General features: G+C 41.0%; 2 protein-coding genes and 1 pseudogene across 2 annotated transcripts; all 3 read left to right on the top strand.

Moving 5' to 3' along the window:
• Positions 1-3,596: 3,596 nt before the first annotated feature.
• Positions 3,597-5,339, top strand: LOC110774125 (cocaine synthase-like). Its single transcript, XM_021978661.2, has one exon. The coding sequence runs from the start codon at positions 3,695-3,697 to the stop codon at positions 5,117-5,119; it is 1,425 nt and encodes a 474-aa protein (XP_021834353.1). The 5' UTR covers positions 3,597-3,694; the 3' UTR covers positions 5,120-5,339.
• A 2,383-nt stretch (positions 5,340-7,722) lies between these two features.
• LOC110774124 (akuammiline synthase 1-like) lies at positions 7,723-9,344 on the top strand. The gene has a single exon (XM_021978660.2). It carries the CDS (start codon positions 7,799-7,801, stop codon positions 9,104-9,106), a length of 1,308 nt encoding a protein of 435 aa, XP_021834352.2. The 5' UTR covers positions 7,723-7,798; the 3' UTR covers positions 9,107-9,344.
• A 1,017-nt stretch (positions 9,345-10,361) lies between these two features.
• On the top strand, positions 10,362-12,120 carry LOC110774122 (cocaine synthase-like; annotated as a pseudogene).
• The last annotated feature ends 6,912 nt before the right edge of the window (positions 12,121-19,032 follow it).

The raw sequence follows: 19,032 nt of genomic DNA, 5'->3' as shown, positions 1-19,032 counted from the left end.
CGCCCCGACTTAGCCCAAGCCGTTAGTGTGGTGTCAAGGTATATGGCGAATCCTGGAAGGCAACATTGGACAGCAGCAAAATGGATTCTCAGGTACTTGAAGGGCACCAAAAGGCTTGGGATATTGTTTGAAAGACAACAAGGAAATGCATGTGTGTCGGGGTATGTAGATTCTGATTATGCAGGAGATTTAGACAAGAGGAGATCCACCACAGGATATGTCTTCACTTGTGGTGGAGGACCGATTAGTTGGAGAGCAGTGTTACAATCGGTTAGTGCCTTGTCTACTACGGAAGCGGAGTATATGGCGTTAACGGAAGCTTCAAAAGAAGCGGTATGGTTGAAGAGATTGGCAAAGGAATTCGGGATAGCTCAAGACTTGGTGGTGATTCTAAGTGACAGTCAAAGTGCTATTTGCTTAGTGAAGAATCAAGTGTTACATGGGAGGTCCAAACACATTGATGTGAGATACCACCGGATAAGGGATTGGGTGAATGATGGAGACATCACAATAATGAAGGTTCATACAAATGAGAACGCTTCAGATTGCCTAACAAAGCCAGTCACAACAGCAAAGTTCAAGCGTTGTTTGAGCTTGCTCAATCTTGTTACATGCTAAAGATTGAGGTGGAGTTCTTGAGAGTTATCAGGGCGATTCTCAAGACATTACAGATGTCCTGGAAGGCAATGATGTCCACAAGGAGTATTAGGCTCCCCATGGTGGAGATTGTTGGAAAAATGGCTCACCTAAAAGGATACAAAGTTTTTTGGCGCTCAAAGGATGATTTTGAATCTGCCTAAAAGCGACCGGTCGCTGGACATTTGTGACCGGTCGTTTTGAAGCAGATTCGAAGTCTCGTAAGAAATCGACGAGCGACCGGTCGCTAGTTCTTTGCGACCGGTCGCAGGAACACGAGCGACCGGTCGCTTGACATTTGCGACCGGTCGCTTAGAAGCAGATTCGACGTCTGTAGGAAAAACTTCTGGTGACCGGTCACCCATTCCTGACGACCGGTCGCTTCAGTCGTGCTGTGATGTTTTGCTTACGTATTTTCAACTGTCTTTTCAATGGCTATCGCTTTCCACAAGTTTGCAGGTGCTTAATGGGTCACTTCTGAGGTAAATGAAGGTTGACTACTTGCTGGATAGTTGGGAGAGCACTCATGGCTAATTGGTTATCTTGTTTTGAATAATCTCCTCTCCATTTTCTGGTTTAATGGAGGTGGCTGAGTGAGATTGTATTACCTACCTGATCTGACCCTTAGTCTAAGTGGTGACTAAAAGGAAAGAACGTGGAGGACAATCAGATGTCCTATCTCTTGTCCATTGGCTTGTGTAGGTAATGGAATGAAGTAAGATAACACAAGGGAGAAAGCATGTTGAACATATGTAGTGGCAAAAGCTGGAAACAATTAGAGTTTTCTGTGAGAGTTTCAGAAAAGCCAAGGATGAGAGCAAGAGAGTTCTCTAAGTGTATCAAGGTGTTGAGCAAGGGTGTGAGAGAAACAGATTGTGAGGGTAGTGTTCTAAGGGGGTTTCCTTTGTAAACCAAAGTTGTAACATATCTTCATTAGTGAAATTTCTCAAGGTGATCACCAAAGAGGATGTAGGCAATTTGCTGAACCTCTATAAACACTTGTGTCATTTGTGCTTGGTTAATTTCTGTGTGTGTGTGTAAGACTCATCCATCATTGAGTTCTTTGTCTAAAGTCCATCAACAACAAGATCTTAAAAGGGCAGTAAGTTAGTCATTAATTCACTACAAAAAGGACTACCACACTTCCCTCTTCCAGTTCCAGCCTATCCTCGCCCTGATCCGCCGTTGTGGTCGCTGAAACAGGCGGGTTTTGGACAATTTTTTCACAAACTTTCAGGAGCTTGTTCGGACACCTCCGGCCACCAAATCTTTCAAATTTGGTATGCTTTTCTATCCTTTCAATGTAATCTAGCTGCTGGTTGTGTTATTTAGGATAAATTTCTGCATTTTAAAACTAAAATAAGCGATAGAAGTTTTGGCCGGTTTCGGTCTCTGATTTCGGCCACTTCCTTCAACCTTTTGGGGTAAGTTCAAGAACAAAAGTTGCTTCACTCTATGTGGTGATCATGTATGTATAAGTCTTGACCGGCAGTGTGGAGTTTTTCCAATCGTCGGAATTTGATTTGGACACCCACGCACCCAATTTAGTCAGTAAATTTAGTCAATAAAATTGTTAACTTAATGACATGACAAGGGCTTTTTAGTAATTTAAGCATTTAAAAGTTTTAATAAAATAATTTTTTTGTCTAAATTTAAATAAAATATTAAAATTAATTTTTTTTTTTGCAATAGTTTAAAAAAAACAAAAAAACACCCAGCAGCCCCTCCTCCCCCTTCCCCCCTCTCCACCCTCCACCCTCCTCCCCCCTCTCCCCAACCACCAGCCGCAACCACCTTTCCCCCATCCACCTCTCCACCTGTGCAACCCCTCCTTGGGCCCCTCCCCAACTCATTAATCAAAGAGATAAGTTCATATATGGTCGAAGGACTAACTGGGGTCGAACTCAAGTCCCCAACTAAAGTCCAGAGCTAATGGGGTTGAAGGAACGATTGGTTGTAGTTGTAGGAGATCAAGTCCAGATTTGGTCGGGGTTTGGGGTGAGGGTGCTGGGTTGTGTTGGCGAAGAGGGTTGGGGGCAGAGAGGGAGAGAGAGAGAGAGAGAGAGAGAGAGAGAGAGAAAGTGGGGATGGAGGGTGATGGGTGGTGGGTTGAGAGTGATGGAGGTGGCTGGGTGGAGAGGTCGGGTCGTTGAGAGAAGGGGAGTTGTTGGTTTTTTTTAATTAGTTGTGATAATGTTATTTTATTTTGTTTATTGATTTGTAACTAATAATTTTTTGGATTCTAAAGAGTAAAAAGAGATTAAAACTATTTTAAACTGTTTTTAATATTTAATTAAACATATTTTTAACTATTATTTATATTTAATTTGAATTTTAAAACTTTTAAATACTAAAATTATTAAAAGAATACATGCCACGTCATCAAGTTAACAGTCTTAACGACCAAATTGACAGAATGGGGGAATGGAGGACACGAAACTAAAGCACAAAGGGCATAATGACCCAGTTTGGATTGTAGGGTCAACATGGGATTTTCGGTGAAGCACATGGCACATTGATAATTAAACCTATATTATCCACTTACCCAAAAAAAAAAAAAAAATAGCGTCCCTGTAGATATGATGAATGTTGCACGTTCAGCCAGTCACTTTCCAAAGAGGACAATTAGACAATTATGATAATGGTCAGATTTTTCTAATATTATTGTTAACAGATAATAATGTCCAGCAAGAAAGCACATGCTTTGAAGTTGTGCCAATTAGAATATCTATATATATAAAGCAAAAAGCAGAGAATAGTGAAACATTTAAAATACCAAAAAATGCCCTTGGTTATTAATGTAAATATTAAGAATTGAAATTCTTAATTAAATGAGGATAATATGGTAAATTCATACTTTTTTATATTAAAAAAATAAAAATAAAAATCAGATAATGGATCCTATTTTTATAGAACACAACTACCCATCAATAGCCTATTATCAAACAAAATCTAAAAGAGATCAGTATCGCACTTTAGATAAAAATTCGAAAAAATACAGATGGATCCTCCTTTAATAATTTTTCCTTTCCGCGAGTCACGTATGGAAGAGTAAACAATGGACGGTGCCATAAATGATAGAAGTATTTCCAATTACAGAGGAGCTGCCGTTGACTCTGCATCTTTATGTGAAAGGTCTTGTTATGAAAATCTAGGTGTGGAGCAAAAGATGGCTTCAGAGATCAAGGTTGAAATCATCCACAAGGAAACAATTAAACCATCCTCTCCAACTCCTCACCATCTTGCAAATTCCAAGCTCTCTATTTTTGATCAGATAACTCCTGAAATTTATGTCCCACTACTTCTCTTCTATCCCAGCAACAAAAGTGATGATGAGTTTGATCACCATTCTTTGTTTTCTGAAAGATCACACCTTCTAAAAACATCATTATCTGAAGCCCTCACTCACTTCTATGCCTTTGCAGGGGAATTTGAATATAATATCTCAATCAGCTGCAATGACCATGGGGCTGGATTTATTGAATCCCAAGTCAGCTGTCCCATATCGAAGGTTTTGGAGAAACCCGATTTCGGGATCCTGAAACAGTTGATTCCAACTGCAATAGAATCCAAACAAGCTGAGGCTGGCCATCTTCTTCTAGTCCAAGTCAACTTGTTTGAATGTGGCGGATTGACAATTGGGGTCAGCATTTCACATAAGGTCGCCGATGCCTCGACACTGAGCACATTCATCAAAAGCTGGGCTGCAATTGCCCTTGGCTTAGCCAGTACTACTGATCGTGTTCTGCTTCCTACAGAGTTTGGTGTTGCATCTACTCTCTTCCCACCACAAGATTTTTTCAACTCAAGCCAACCAACTGTGGAATTCGCTATAGAAAATTGTGTAACAAAGAGAATTGTGTTTGATGCCTCAAAGATTGCTGCTCTCAAGTCCAAAGCTACCAGTGACACCGTGCCAAATCCCACGCGAGTTGAAGCAGTGTCGGCACTCATTTGGAAATGCGCAATGCAAGCATCAAGATCAAACTTGGGTTATATAAAACCATCGGTGTGGTGTCAAGTGGTGAACATGAGGACAAGATCAGGACTGTCCTTGACAGAAAACATATTGGGGAATTTTGTGTGGTACTTCGCTGCAACGACCATAGAGAGTGAATTGGACTTTAAAAGCTTGGTTGCTAAGTTCAGGAAAGGCATTGAGGAATATAAAGAAAAGTATCCTAATGGAGTTACTGGGGAGGATGCATTTCAATTCATCAAAGAGTCTGGGAACCTCTTGGCGAAGGATCATGTAGAAACCTACAGTTGCAGCAGTTGGTGCAGGTTTCCCTTTTACGAAGCCAATTTTGGTTGGGGAAAGCCGTCATGGGTGAGTATCCGTAGTATTGAATTCAAGAACACGATTATGTTAATGGACATGAGTGATGGTGTAGGCATAGAAGCGTGCTTGACTTTCAAAGAAGAAGACATGGTCCTAATTGAAAGCAATGAGGACCTGCTTGCCTATGCTTCTCTGGTTTAATTAGTCTCTCCTCTTGTGCTTCTTAGATGAATGCTATGGCGGATCTCTGACGATGATCACTTAAAACAGTTTGTATGCTTGTATTGTTTGTGCTTTCATTGCATTTTCCCTTTCATTGGTGCTGTACTGTTTTTCAATAAAATTGTTTGTTTTTCAATAAAATTGTTTGTTTTTCAATTATGTACTACGGTATATATGAATGATGAGATTTGTTTCACCCCTTGAGCATGGATTAAATCATGACCTACCGAACTTGTTAACCAAATCCTACAAACCTCATTTGTAACTAATAAATTATTATTAGCTACGTATGCTTTAATTCTGGTTGGCATTACATTTTGATTGAATTCAATAGGTTAAAGAAATAAGAAAAGAATTGCAAGAGGTGAGCCAGATCCAATCACATACTTCTTTAATGCTCTAACCACATGGGGCATATGGGAGACTGGCCATACAATAAATGAATGAAGTTGACTTCCAGAAATCAACAGTGCTGAATCTGGGTCTTTTTATAATAGGGAGGGTCTTTTTTATGAAACTCAAGTTTGGACTGTTGAGGAAGAGATGGTTTCAGAAATCAAGGTTGAAGTGATTCACAAAAAAAAACAATCCAACCATCCTCTCCTACTCCTCACCACCGTAGAAATGCCAACATCTATGTTTTTTTTTATCAATTTCAACCTGAAATTGATGTCCCACTAATTCTCTTCTATCCCAGTACTAGTGATGAGGTCCATTGATCACCCTTTTTTTGTTATCTGAAGCCCTCACTCATTTCTACCTCTTTGCAGGGGAATTCGTATATAATGTTTCGATCACCTGCAATGATCATGGGGCTGCGTTTCTTGAAGCCCAAGTCAAAGATTTTGGACAAACCAGATGTTGGGTTGCTAGAACCATTGCTTCCAACTGATACATGATCCACAGTATCAGACATAGTCTATCTTCTAATTGTCCAGGCCAACTTCTACATAAGGTCGCCGATGCCTCTACCCTCGGTACATTCATCAGAAGTTGGGCTGCAATTACACTTGGTTCAGCAAGTACTAGTGAGCATGTAGAAATTGGTGGTGCATCTTCTCTTTTCCCACCCCAAGATTTGTGTTTGATGCCTCAAAGATTACTGCTCTCAAGTCGAAAGCTTCCAGTGCCACAATGCCAAACCCAACTCGCGTTGAAGTAGTGTCAGCACTCATTTGGAAATATTTTATTTTTATATCCTATGTGTATTGGAGTATATTTCCACATGTCTCATGTGTATTGGATGGTGCACCAGACAGCTGGTGTACCCGAAACATACAAAAATTACTCCACCTCTAGTATATATAGCTAGTAAAGTGGTGTGTTTAATAAGCCACCAAATTGTGGCTGAAAACCTAGCCCATAACATGGTCTCACATGACTCACTTAAAGACCACCATATTATGGGTACCAATTTGGCCCAAAAATCAATAGAAAGGCATTGAGGAATATAAGGAAAGTCCCAAAGGTGTTACTGGTGAGGATGTACTTCAAACCGCTGAAGAGTCTAGTGACCTCATGGAAAGGGATCAGCCGAATGTGGATTGGGGAAGCCATCATAGGTGAGTACTCGTAGACTCGTAGTGCAGTGAAGAATACAGTTCTGTTGATGGATTTGAGAGATGGGGATGGCATAGAATCGTCCGTGTCTTTTTTTTTTTTTTTAATCAAGTCAGCGTCCATGAATTTGAAAGAAGAAGACATGGAAATAATTGAAAGCAATGAGGAGATTCTTCTTGCAGATGCTTCTCTGAATTCGACCGTCATTTAATTAGAAGTAATATATATAGAGTAAGGATTGGAGGACACACATTTTTGACACACATTATGACACCCATTTTAGGCTATTAGATTAAAGCACATTCAATGGCTCAGATTGCATCCATTATAATAATTAATTGTGATTAATGTCTTTACTCTCATATGTGTCCCAAACGTGCTAACTTTTTTTTAAAATTAAAAACGATAATATAATTTTATTGATAACACAATAAAAAGTACAAAGTAGCCGCAATGCCAAATATGAGTACAGCATATTCAGTGACCAAACACAAAAACAAATTGGTTTGATCTGGAGAAAATTACGCATGCCAAAAAAACCTAAAACCTTCAATTCGGCAGGGAAATTTAAGATAAATTGGATTGCAACAAGTAAGCTATAAGACTAAAGTGGAACTTTGCCCAAACTATAGGGGCCAAAAACATAATACGACCTAGTATGAAGGGATTGGAACTAAAAAAGAGTGAGATAACACTACATCTGTGAATTTTTTATTGTCTAATTATTGTTATTATATTAATATTCTATAGTTACTTTTTACAAGAGGAAATTAGGAAATTTTACAATTTCAACTTAAAATGATAATTGTCGGTGGCAATATAATAATTGTCACGCAAGGAAACACATGCTCTTCGAAGTTGTGACAGTAGAAATTAGAATATACATTTTTAAGATCAATAAGGCTCTTTATATAATTCAAAAAATACAGATATGGATCCAACTTTCAAAAGTCCTCTAATATTTTTCCTTTCCACGAGTGACATATGGTATACTAAAGAATGGGCAATACAATAAATGAATGAAGTTGACTTCCATTGCTCGATGAATCTGAGTCTTTTTAAATAGAGGGGAAACTCAAGTTTAGACTGGAGCAAAAGATGGTTTCAGAGATCAAGGTTGAAGTCATTCACAAGGAAACAATTGAACCATCCTATCCAACTCCTCACCACCTTAAAAAAATCAACCTCTCTGTTTTTGATCAGTTTCAACCCGAAATTTATACCCCACTACTTCTCTTCTATCCCAGTACTAGTGATGAGGGCAATATTGATCACAAATCTTTGTTTGCTGAAAAATCCAAGCTTCTAAAGAGATCATTATCTGAGGCCCTCACTCATTTTTACCCCTTTGCAGGGGAATTCGTATATAATGCCTCGATCACCTGCAATGACCACGGTGCTGCATTTCTTGACGCGCAAGTCAACTGTCCCATATCAAAGATTTTGGAGAAACCTGATTTTGAGGTCCTAAATCAATTTCTTCCAACTGCTATAGAATCCAAACAAGCCGAAGCAGGGTATATTCTACTAGTTCAGGCCAGCTTGTTTGAATGTGGTGGATTGGCAATTGGAGTCAGCATTCTACATAAGGTCGCCGATGCCTCTACCCTCAGCGCATTCATCAAAAGATGGGCTGCAATTGCACTTGGCTCGGCAAGTACTACTGATCATGTAGAATTTGGTGTTGCATCTTCTCTTTTCCCTCCCCTGGATTTCTTCAGCTCACCCCAGTTTTCAATAATACTTTCTAACAAAAACTGTATAACAAAGAGATTTGTATTTGATGCCTCAAAGATTGCTGCTCTCAAATCCAAGGCTGCCACCACAGTGCCAAACCCCACAAGGGTTGAAGTAGTGTCTGCGCTCATTTGGAAATGCATAATACAAGCATCCAGATCAAAGTTCGGTGTTATAAAGCCATCTATGTGGTGTCCGGTTGTGAATATGCGCAAGAGATCGCTGCAGGGCTTGGCAGAAAACATATTGGGGAATTTTGTGTGGGTGTTTGCAGCAATGGCAATGGAAAGTGAGGTAAAATTTGAAAGCTTGGTTGTTAAACTCAGGAAAGGCATTGAGCAATACAAGGAAAAGTATCCGAATGGTGTTACTGGTGAGGATATATTTCAAGCCATTAAAGGGTCTGGCAACCTCGCGGAAAGGGATGATTTAGAAACCAATACTTGCAGCAGCTGGTGCAGGCTTCCCTTGTACGAAACAGAATTTGGATGGGGAAAGCCATCGTGGGTGAGTACTCGTAGTACAGTCAAGAATACAATTATGTTGATGGATTTGAGTGATGGGGAAGGCATAGAAGCGTCAGTGACGTTGAAAGAAGAAGACATGATCATAATTGAAAGCAATGAGGAGCTGCTTGCATACGCTTCTCTAAATCCAACTGTCATTTAATTATTAGTAGCAAAAAATATGCCTGCAATTTAGTTTCCTTGGGTAGTTGTGTTGTAGCCTTTCATTTCTTCTAAGCAATCAATTAAAAAATAAACTTGAGCTTTCTCACTTAAACACTGAGCAAAGAATGCATGGCCTTGTTTGAGAGCAACTCGGAGCTGCTTGCATATGCTTCTGCAAATCCAAGTGTCACCTGGTGACATAGAGCCTCCTCTGCTATTAATTGTCTATGCGTGTTTGAATAAAATTGCAGTGTTTTGGGTTTTGAGTTTTGATGCATAGGATGATCTTGTCTTTGTGGTTTAAAAATGTGATCCAAAGAATATTAGTGATCAACTTACCTCACTATACAGAACAGAAGACAAAAAAATTTAGAGAATATATTTGCACTACATCAATTGAGATTAATCGGTGGTTTGCAACATCACTACAACAACCATGTGTTGTTAGATGACTTTTACTTTTAGGATTTGAGGAGTGGATAGATTAAATCAGACTCATCCAATACTATCATGATGCTCATCATCATGACCAATTAATAGTGGTGACCAACTCTATTTTCAAAATTTTAAAGAGGTTGGCAATGTTAGGTAAATACTCTTATGGAAAATACTTGCATCATGCCCATGTAAGTAGAACTTGTACACATGTATGCAAATTTTGTTTTTGTGTGTGTGTTTTTTTAATGAATTATTTTGCATGTGTCAAACTGTGATTAATTTACATGAATGAGGCAAGCAATGTTCAAATCTTATTGCGCATAAAACGTATCTACATACAATTAATGATAATGGCCAACTAGCTATTAGCCTAAGAGTTTCCTTTTCACAATGTCAAAAAAGGTATCATATTCGAATCCCGCCCTCTCAAGAGATTAAAAGAAAACTGCTAGCATATGGATTTTCGGTAGTGATTAGCCATAATAGCCAAGCAACTGCTAGGGACTGCTACCTATATAGCACAGCCGCCTAATTGCTCCAGAAATTAACTCAACTGTCCAGTTGACTTAATTGTATCCCAGTGCAATTGGATAATCAACTACAAAATTCCACAAAAGTAGGTAGTTCTTCAATGTTTAAGGCAGGCCATGCCGCGGTCTAATATTCATGACATTATTTTCCACACTTTACAGAATCTACTATCAAGATACGGCCACAGAGCATCAAGGTTGAAATCTTTAAGAGGCAGCCAGTAGTGGGGCTTTTGCCTACAAAGTAGTTCTAGTTATATTCAATTCAATGTTGAACCCGATCCATTATAAGGTAGACCATCCCCATTGTTCCAATTCACAGTTTGTGCTTGCATCACTTGAAATCAAGGTTGAGCAAAATGGCCACAGAAATCAAGGTTGAAATCATCCAGAGGCAAACAGTTAAACCATCCTCCCCAACTCCTCATCACCTTAGAAATTATAAGCTCTCTATTTTGGATCAGATGGCCCTTCAAACCTACATCCCAATCCTTTTCTTCTATCCCAATGCTGCTGATGCTACTAGCAACAATGTCATGGCCACCAATGAAAGATGTCAGCATCTAATGCAATCCTTAGCTAAAACTCTCACTCACTTCTACCCTTTGGCAGGAAGAATCAAAGGTGGTGCCGTGATTGAATGTAACGATGATGGAGCTGAGTTTGTGGAAGCCCGAGTCAAGTGTTCCTTATCGGAGATTTTCGAACACCCAGATGCCGAGATGTTAAGACGATTCCTACCAGTTGAACCCGAATCCAGAGAAGCGGGCACAGGCACGTTGCTTCTTGTTCAAGTCAACTTGTTTGAGTGTGGTGGAATGGCAATTGGGTTTAGCATTTCTCATAAGTTTGGTGATGCCGCAACATTAAACACGTTCATCAATTGTTGGACTGCAACTGCCCATGATCAGTCAAATATGTTAATGCTTCCCAAATTTGGTGCTGCGTCTCTGTTTTCACCACTAAATTTCTCTAACTCGGACCCACTGCTATCCGTGGAAGTCAAAAAGGAAAAGTTCATGACAAGGAGGTTTGTGTTTGATGCCTCAAAGATTGCTGCTCTCCAATCTAAGGTAACCAGCTCAGTTGTGCCCAAACCAACAAGAGTAGAAGCAGCTTCAGCACTCATTTGGAAATGCAAAATTGAAGCATCAGCCAGATCGTCATGAAACATGCTGGGGACTAGTCTAATAAGGCCATCAGTCTTCTCTCACACTGTGAACATGCGTAAAATGGCAGTGCCAGCGTTGCCAGAAAACTTGGTTGGGAATCTAGTAGATTTTTCGACAACAAACTATTCTCACTCTGGAGAGAATACCACTGTGATAGATTTGAAAGGCTTGGTGGCAAAAATAAGGGGAGGACTTGAAGAAACAAAAGAACGTTATGCTGCAGTAGTAGTATTTGATTCTATCGAAGCAGGGCAAAAAATGAAATGGTACAAAAACCTGTTGAAAAATGATGACATAGACAAGTTTATCTGCTCAAGTTGGTGTAGGTTTCCATTTTATGAAGCCAATTTCGGGTGGGGAAAGCCATCATGGGTGAGCTACGTTGCTGTTGCACAGAAAAATGTAACTGTTTTGATGGACAAAAGAGATGGCAATGGAATAGAAGCTTGGGTGACTCTGAGCCAAGAGAACATGGCCTTATTTGAAAGCAACAAGGAGCTGCTTGCATATGCTTCTCTGAATCCTAGGGTCACCAACTGAGTACTGATAAGAGAGCTGGCCATTAGTACCGTCCTCCTCTGCCATGGTTGTGATATCAATAAAATTGTAGGCTAGCCTTTGATAGCTTGCTTATTTTCTAGCACAATAAAACAGTAGAATTGTTGGAAACTTGGAGTCAAGTGAATGGAGTCACTAGTCATGAGAAGTAACGCACTTTCATTATTCATTTGGCATCAAATCTTTTTTTTTTTTTTTTTTTTTTCAGGGAGAGAAACTTATTGATAAGAAAAGTAGAAAATTTGGCATAAGTCCAATTATGAGGAGAGATTTTGGGTGCAATCCACACAGAAATTGTTGTTGATCCAAGTTCTTTGACTTTTGCGCCACATAAGATTACATGCCTTTTTCAATTTATTGATATTTACTTTTTTTTATTTTTTTATTTTTTGTTCCAGTTATGCACCTAAAACATAAATAAGGTAAATTATGAATTCGTAAAACTGGTAAGTTATTGATTTGTAGGATATTAATTATCATATTTGATTTGAATTTAATTGCAAATCTATTTATTGAATTCTGAAATTTTCCCAAGGTATACCTACATCAAAATTTGTAATAAGAGTTCATAAAAACTTCATACCTTAACAATAGGTAAGGTACCTATGCATACACCTCGTATGCAGTATGCAGGTAATTAAACCCATAAATTACCTCTGGTCCAGGTAATTAAATCCATAAATTACCTCTAGTCTAGGTAGTTATACCCTCTAGCCTAGCTAATTGAACTCATATAATATCTTGGTATGGATCTTTAAACTCAACTGAGATAAAAATCCATACAAAATTTCTTTAGGAAAAAAAAAAAACTATTAAATGGAAGACATGTACGTATGTATATAAATATGAAGCTCCAGAAAAAACTGCTTAATAAAACTCAAGAGATTAAAAGAAAACTGCTAGCATATGGATTTTCAGTAGTGATTAGCCATAATAGTCAAGCAACTGCTAGGGACTGCTACCTATATAGCACAGCCGCCTAATTGCTCCAGAAATTAACTCAACTGTCCAGTTGACTTAATTGTATCCCAGTGCAATTGGATAATCAACTACAAAATTCCACAAAAGTAGGTAGTTCTTCAATGTTTAAGGCAGGCCATGCCGCGGTCTAATATTCATGACATTATTTTCCACACTTTACAGAATCTACTATCAAGATACGGCCACAGAGCATGAAGGTTGAAATCTTTAAGAGGCAGCCAGTAGTGGGGCTTTTGCCTACAAAGTAGTTCTAGTCCCACTTGTTGTGCGAAAACACTTCCAAGACCTTGTCGTTGATGGACTACGCAACAATCACAACACAAGCTACGCAAAGATAAATCGCACACGAAACCACAAAAGCAAACACACATAAGAACACACAAGAATTTATAGAGGTTCGGCGTCGTGCCTACGTCCTCTCCGGTGATCCCCGAGAAAATTCACTAGTATGAGTAAAATCCACGAAACCACAAAAGCAAACACACACAAGAACACACAAGAATTTATAGAGGTTCGGCGTCGTGCCTACGTCCTCTCTGGTGATCCCCGAGAAAATTCACTAGTATGAGTAAAATCCCTTTGGTTACAATAAAGAACTCCCTTTGATCTCTCTCTCTCTAGATCTCTTTTTCTCTCACCCTAGGTTTGTATATCTTGAACCTCTCCTAAACCCTAGTCTAAAGTACCTATTTATATGTATAGGCCTTTAGCACAATCATACAAGGAATAGGAAACTAAAAAACCTCCCAAAACTAGGCCAAAAACCGACCTGTTTTGAAACAGGAAATCGCGATCCGCTCAAGCGCCTGCAGGTCCGCTCGAGCGCCTGCGCCAAGATGCCTCTGCCGCTCGAGCGCCTGCAGTTTCCGCTCGAGCGCCTACATGCTGGGCTGCTTCCTTCTTTCCTTCGTTTAGTCGAGCCAACTCCAACAATCTCCACCTTGGCGAGCCTAAACACCTTTGTGAAAACCATTGATCCCTAGAACATCTTCAAACCTCTTGGAAATCGTTCTAGTAACTCCCAAGAGCTCCACCTCAATCTTCAGCACGTAACAAGATTGAGCAAGCTCAAACAATGTCTGAACTTCTCAGCTGTAACTGGCTTGGTCAAGCAATCTGAAGCGTTCTCATCTGTATGAACCTTCTCTATCGCAATGTCCCCATCGTTCACCCGATCCCTTATCCGATGGTACCGTACATGAATATGTTTGGATCTTCCATGATACACTTGGTTCTTGGCCAAACATATAGCACTTTGATTGTCACACTTAATCACCACCAGGTCTTGAGCTATCCCGAACTCTTGTGCCAATCTTTGCAACCATAATGCTTCCTTAGAAGCCTCCGTTAGTGCCATATACTCCGCTTCAGTAGTAGACAATGCAGTGACTGATTGTAGCACCGATCTCCAGCTAATCGGTCCTCCACCACAAACGAAAATATATCCTGTGGTGGACCTTCTCTTGTCTAAGTCTCCCGCATAATCTGAATCCACATATCCCAACACACATGCCTTTCTTTGTTGTCTTTCAAACAAAATCCCAAACCTCTTGGTGCCCTTCAAATACCTGAAAATCCACTTCACCGCATTCTAGTGTTGTTTGCCCGGATTTGCCATGTATCTTGAAACTACACTCACAGCTTGAGCCAAGTCGGGACGTGTGCAAACCATTGCGTACATGAGACACCCTACTGCGCTTGCATACGGAACCTTACTCGTCTCATCCTTCTCTTTGTCAATAGAAGGACTCTCTTGGGCACTTAGCCTGAAGTGCTCCGCCAAAGGAGTAGACACGGGCTTGCAATCCAATATATTGAATCTTTCAAGTACCTTAGCTATGTACTTGCTTTGTGACAGCCACAACTTGCGCTAATCTCGGTCTCTCCTTATTTCCATTCCTAGGATCTTTTGTGCGGGTCCAAGATCCTTCATGTCAAATTCCTTCCCAAGTTGGATCTTCAACTCTTGAACCTTTGACATATCTTGACACGCAATCAGCATATCATCCACATAAAGTAGTAACAGAATGATCTTCCCATCCTTGAACACATGAGAATACACACAGCAATCCGATTCACATCTTCTATACCCAATCCGCAGCATATAAGTGTCAAAGTGCTTGTACCATTGTCTTGGAGATTGCTTGAGCCCATACAAGACTTCTTCAACCTGCAAACCAGATTTCCCTTACTTGCTTCAACGAACCCTTGAGGTTGACTCATGTAGATATCTTCCTCTAAGTCTCCATGGAGAAAAGATGTCTTCACATCCATTTGCTCCACCTCCATGTCCCACTGTGCCGCTATGGAGAGCAATAACCGTATAAAAGTATGATTTACAACCGGGGAAAAAATCTCATCATAATCAATTCCTTCCTTCTGTAAGTATCCCTTCGCCACTAGACGAGCTTTGAATCTAGTTGGCTCCTTCTCACATATTCCTTCCTTCTTCCTAAACACCCACTTGCAGCCAATCACCTTTGTCTTTGGGTTTAGGGACCAACTCCCAAACGGAGTTCCGGTGTAGAGATTCCATCTCATCCATCATAGCACTCATCCAACTTTCCCGCTCCGCACTCTCAACTGCTTCTTGGAACGTAGTTGGGTCTCCTTCACTTATGTTTAGAGCATAGTGAACTGCGTCCGTCTCCCATCCAAACCGTTGAGGAGGTTTGATGGTTCTCTTGGGCCTGGACCTTGCTATGGATGGTGGCTCCACCTGATCTTGAGCCTCTTCTTCTTCTTCATCTTGAGTCTGTTGTTGTTGCCCAAATTCCTCCACCTCAGTGTCGGACTCCACTGCTTCATGGACGTCTCCAATTGGCTGCAAACTCGGAGTACCCCCGAACACTCTACTAGATGATTCTGTAATGGTTGTTTCTGTCCCAACAACATTCTCCTTCACCTCTGGTTTCTTGACTTTAATCATAGGCATAGTCTTCTCGTCAAAGACAACGTCTCTACTGAGTATCTTCTTCCGGTTCATTGGATCCCATAGCTTGAAACCCTTCACACCACTCTCAAACCCGAGGAATATGCATTCAAGAGACTTTGGCTTCAACTTGGTTCTCTCATCACTAGGTATAAGAGCATAGGCACTGCATCCAAATACTTTCAAAATAGAATACTCAATAGACTTGTTAGACCATACCTCTTCCACACACTTGAAATCATGATACTTTGATGGTGACCGGTTAACCAAATAGGAAGCGTGGTTAACCGCCTCCGCCCAAAATGGCTCGGGCAAGCCTGCATGAATCCTCATGCACCTCTCACGCTCCATGAGAGTTCTGTTCATCCTCTCTGCGGCTCCATTCTATTGGGGCGTCTTCTTCACGGTAAAATGCCTCTTGATACCTTCGCTCTTGCAAAACTCCAGAAATTTGCTATCTTTATATTCCCCCCCATTGTCACTCCTAAGGACCTTGATCTTCCTTCCTGTCAGGGTCTCTACTTCTGCCTTCCACACCTTGAATTTTGTGAAGACTTCGGATTTCTCCTTCATGAAATAGACCCAAACCTTTCTAGAAAAATCATCCAAGAAAGTAACATAGTACCGAGCTCCACCCAATAACTTAATTGGCGCGGGCCCCCATACATCCGAGTGAATATAGTCAAGCACTCCCATGCTCCTCTTTTCCTTGTCTTGCAGCTTGAATGTCACTTTCGACTGCTTCCCCATGGTACAATACTTGCAGAACTCAAGTTTGCAACTGTGCACGCCCTTTTGAAGCTTCCGTTTGTGCAACTCTTGCATGGCTCGCTCACTCATGTGTTGTGAATTGAGCACGAAACTCAACTCTACACTCCCCTAAGGATCTTGTTGTTGATGGACTTAGTGACACACACAATGAATGGATGAATCACATACACACACTTGAGAAACTAACCAAGCACAAAGTGACACAAGTATTTTAGAGGTTCAGCAAATGCCTACATCCTCTTGGTGATCCCCTTGAGAAATTCACTTCATGAAAGAATAAGTTACAACTTTGGTTTTACACAGAAAACCCCCTTAGAACTCTATTCTCTCTCTAAGCTCTCTTTTCTCTCACACCCCTTGCTCAACACTTTGATACCCTTGTGAACACTCTCACAACCCTTGGTGTTTTCCCCCTTTGGTGTCTAGACACTTAAGACTACAACTCAGCTCTAACTTGAACTGATTGCTCTCTCTCACGTTCTCCCTTGGTGAGATAACCTCCCTTTGCACACAATAGCTCCCAGCTACTTGACAACTTTGAGATTAACCACTTATGCACTTAACAACTTATTAACATTCTCTTGCTTCCTCTTCTCTCTTATATAAGCCTTTGGACTCCAAGATAAGGTATCATTAAGTTATGCACGTTCTTGCTTTAGTTATCCAACTTTAGACACCTGTTATGGCAGCTCACAAAGCAAGTGATCAATGGCTGCTATAGCTGCCATCAATCTCTTGAACCAAGAGAGAATTCACTCATTGAAGCAAGTCATCAATTTGCCAAAGTGTTCTCCCCAACTTTCCAGCTGCTTGCCACCTCTTATTACCTCAGAAGTGATCAGAAAAATCCTTGCAAGTCGATAGAAAGTGGTAGTACACCAAGGAGGACTTGAAAACGCGTAGGAAAAAACAGCACAGCACGTCTGGCGACCGGTCGCGGATACCTTGCGACCGGTCGCTGATACATTTTGGATACCTTGCGACCGGTCGCGGATACCTTGCGACCGGTCGCTTCTTGCGATTTCTCCAGACTTCGAATCTGTGGAAAAACGACCGGTCGCCCAAACCTTGCGACCGGTCGCTCACTCCTTCACTTGCATACTAAATGTGAGCCATTTTTACAACAATCTCCACCTTGGCGAACCATTTAATCACCCCGTAAACCATTGTTGACCTCTAGAACCTCTTCAATCTCTTAGAAATCGTTCTAGTAATTTCCAAGAACTCCACCATGGCAATACACCTCTTGCCTCAATGCACCTTTGGTGGAAGGTGCTCCTCTCAAGCCTAGACTTGAGTAACCTGGACCTCTTGTGCAGAAAAGAGTTCCCCCATGCCAAATTCGTTGCTCCTTGCCTCCTTGGAACCTTGAATCATGGACTTCCTTTGATATGCAAACCACATACCAAACCTTTGTTCACTAAATCCCCACTTAGCACTCCTTGCTCTTGGATTTAAGAACACCTTTCTTTTCATCTATGCACCTCTCCAACTTTCCCGCTTCATGCTCCCTTCAGCACTCCGAAACGTGGCTGGAACTTCTTGGTCCATCCATCCAAAACCTAGGGATGGTTTGATGGATTCCTTGGGCCCGGACCTTGCACTTGATGATGGCTCCACCTCAAGTAGAACCACTTTGTGAGTTGTTGTTGTTGCCCTCCTTCTTCAGCCCTTATGTCAAGCTCCACCTCAAATGGAGACTCCTCCATGACCACCTTGGCAAGAAGTTTCCCTTCAACAACATTCTCCTCCTCATCCCTTGTCTTGACTTCACTTTCTGCACCTTTGAAATCAAGCACCCTTGATGATGAACTTGCATGCAAGAAGAACTTGCTATGACTTCCTTTCCTCATATGTGTCAAACATCAACTTATTTGCACACACATGATATGAGCACCCGGAATCACAAAATCCAACTTGAAGTAGAACTTGAACCCTTACCCGAAGAGCTAGCCATGACTTCCCCGTTACTCTCCTCCGTAACCGTCAAGAGTTCATCATATGTGTCCTCATCACACACGTTGACTGAACCTTTGGCTTTCTTCATCTTGTTCAGCTTCTCCTTCCATACTGGACAATCTCGCCTCCAATGATCAGTAGATCCACACTCGAAGCACCCTTCATTGTCCTTGGACTTAGCATTCCACCCTTTGCTACCCTTGCTTCCACGCTTGCTTGAACGGCTCCATGCGATCAATCCAGCATCTTGAGAGTTCTCCTCCGAACGTTGAGACATCCTGTGGTGCGTCATCACATCTTGCACCACGTCCTCAAACTTCAAGGTACTCTTTCCGAACATAAGCGTCGTTCGGAAATGCTTATAAGACAGAGGCAAGGATGTAAGAAACATGAGTGCCTTATCCTCCGTATTATACAACACTTCCATTCTTTGCAAGTCAGCAACACATCTATTGAAGCTGCTCAAATGCTCCATTAGATTACCTTCTTCCTCCATCCGAAGATTTAGGAGTTCTTCCTTGAGGAAGAGCTTGTTGGACAGCGACTTCCCTGCAAACATCTCTTCGAGCTTCTCCCATGTTTG

This window comes from Prunus avium, chromosome 4 (assembly GCF_965620075.1).
Source record: "Prunus avium chromosome 4, drPruAviu1.hap1.1, whole genome shotgun sequence".
NCBI lineage: Eukaryota > Viridiplantae > Streptophyta > Magnoliopsida > Rosales > Rosaceae > Prunus > Prunus avium.
The sequence above is the reverse complement of the archived record's forward strand: the minus strand, read 5'-3'. Positions and strand labels throughout refer to the sequence as shown.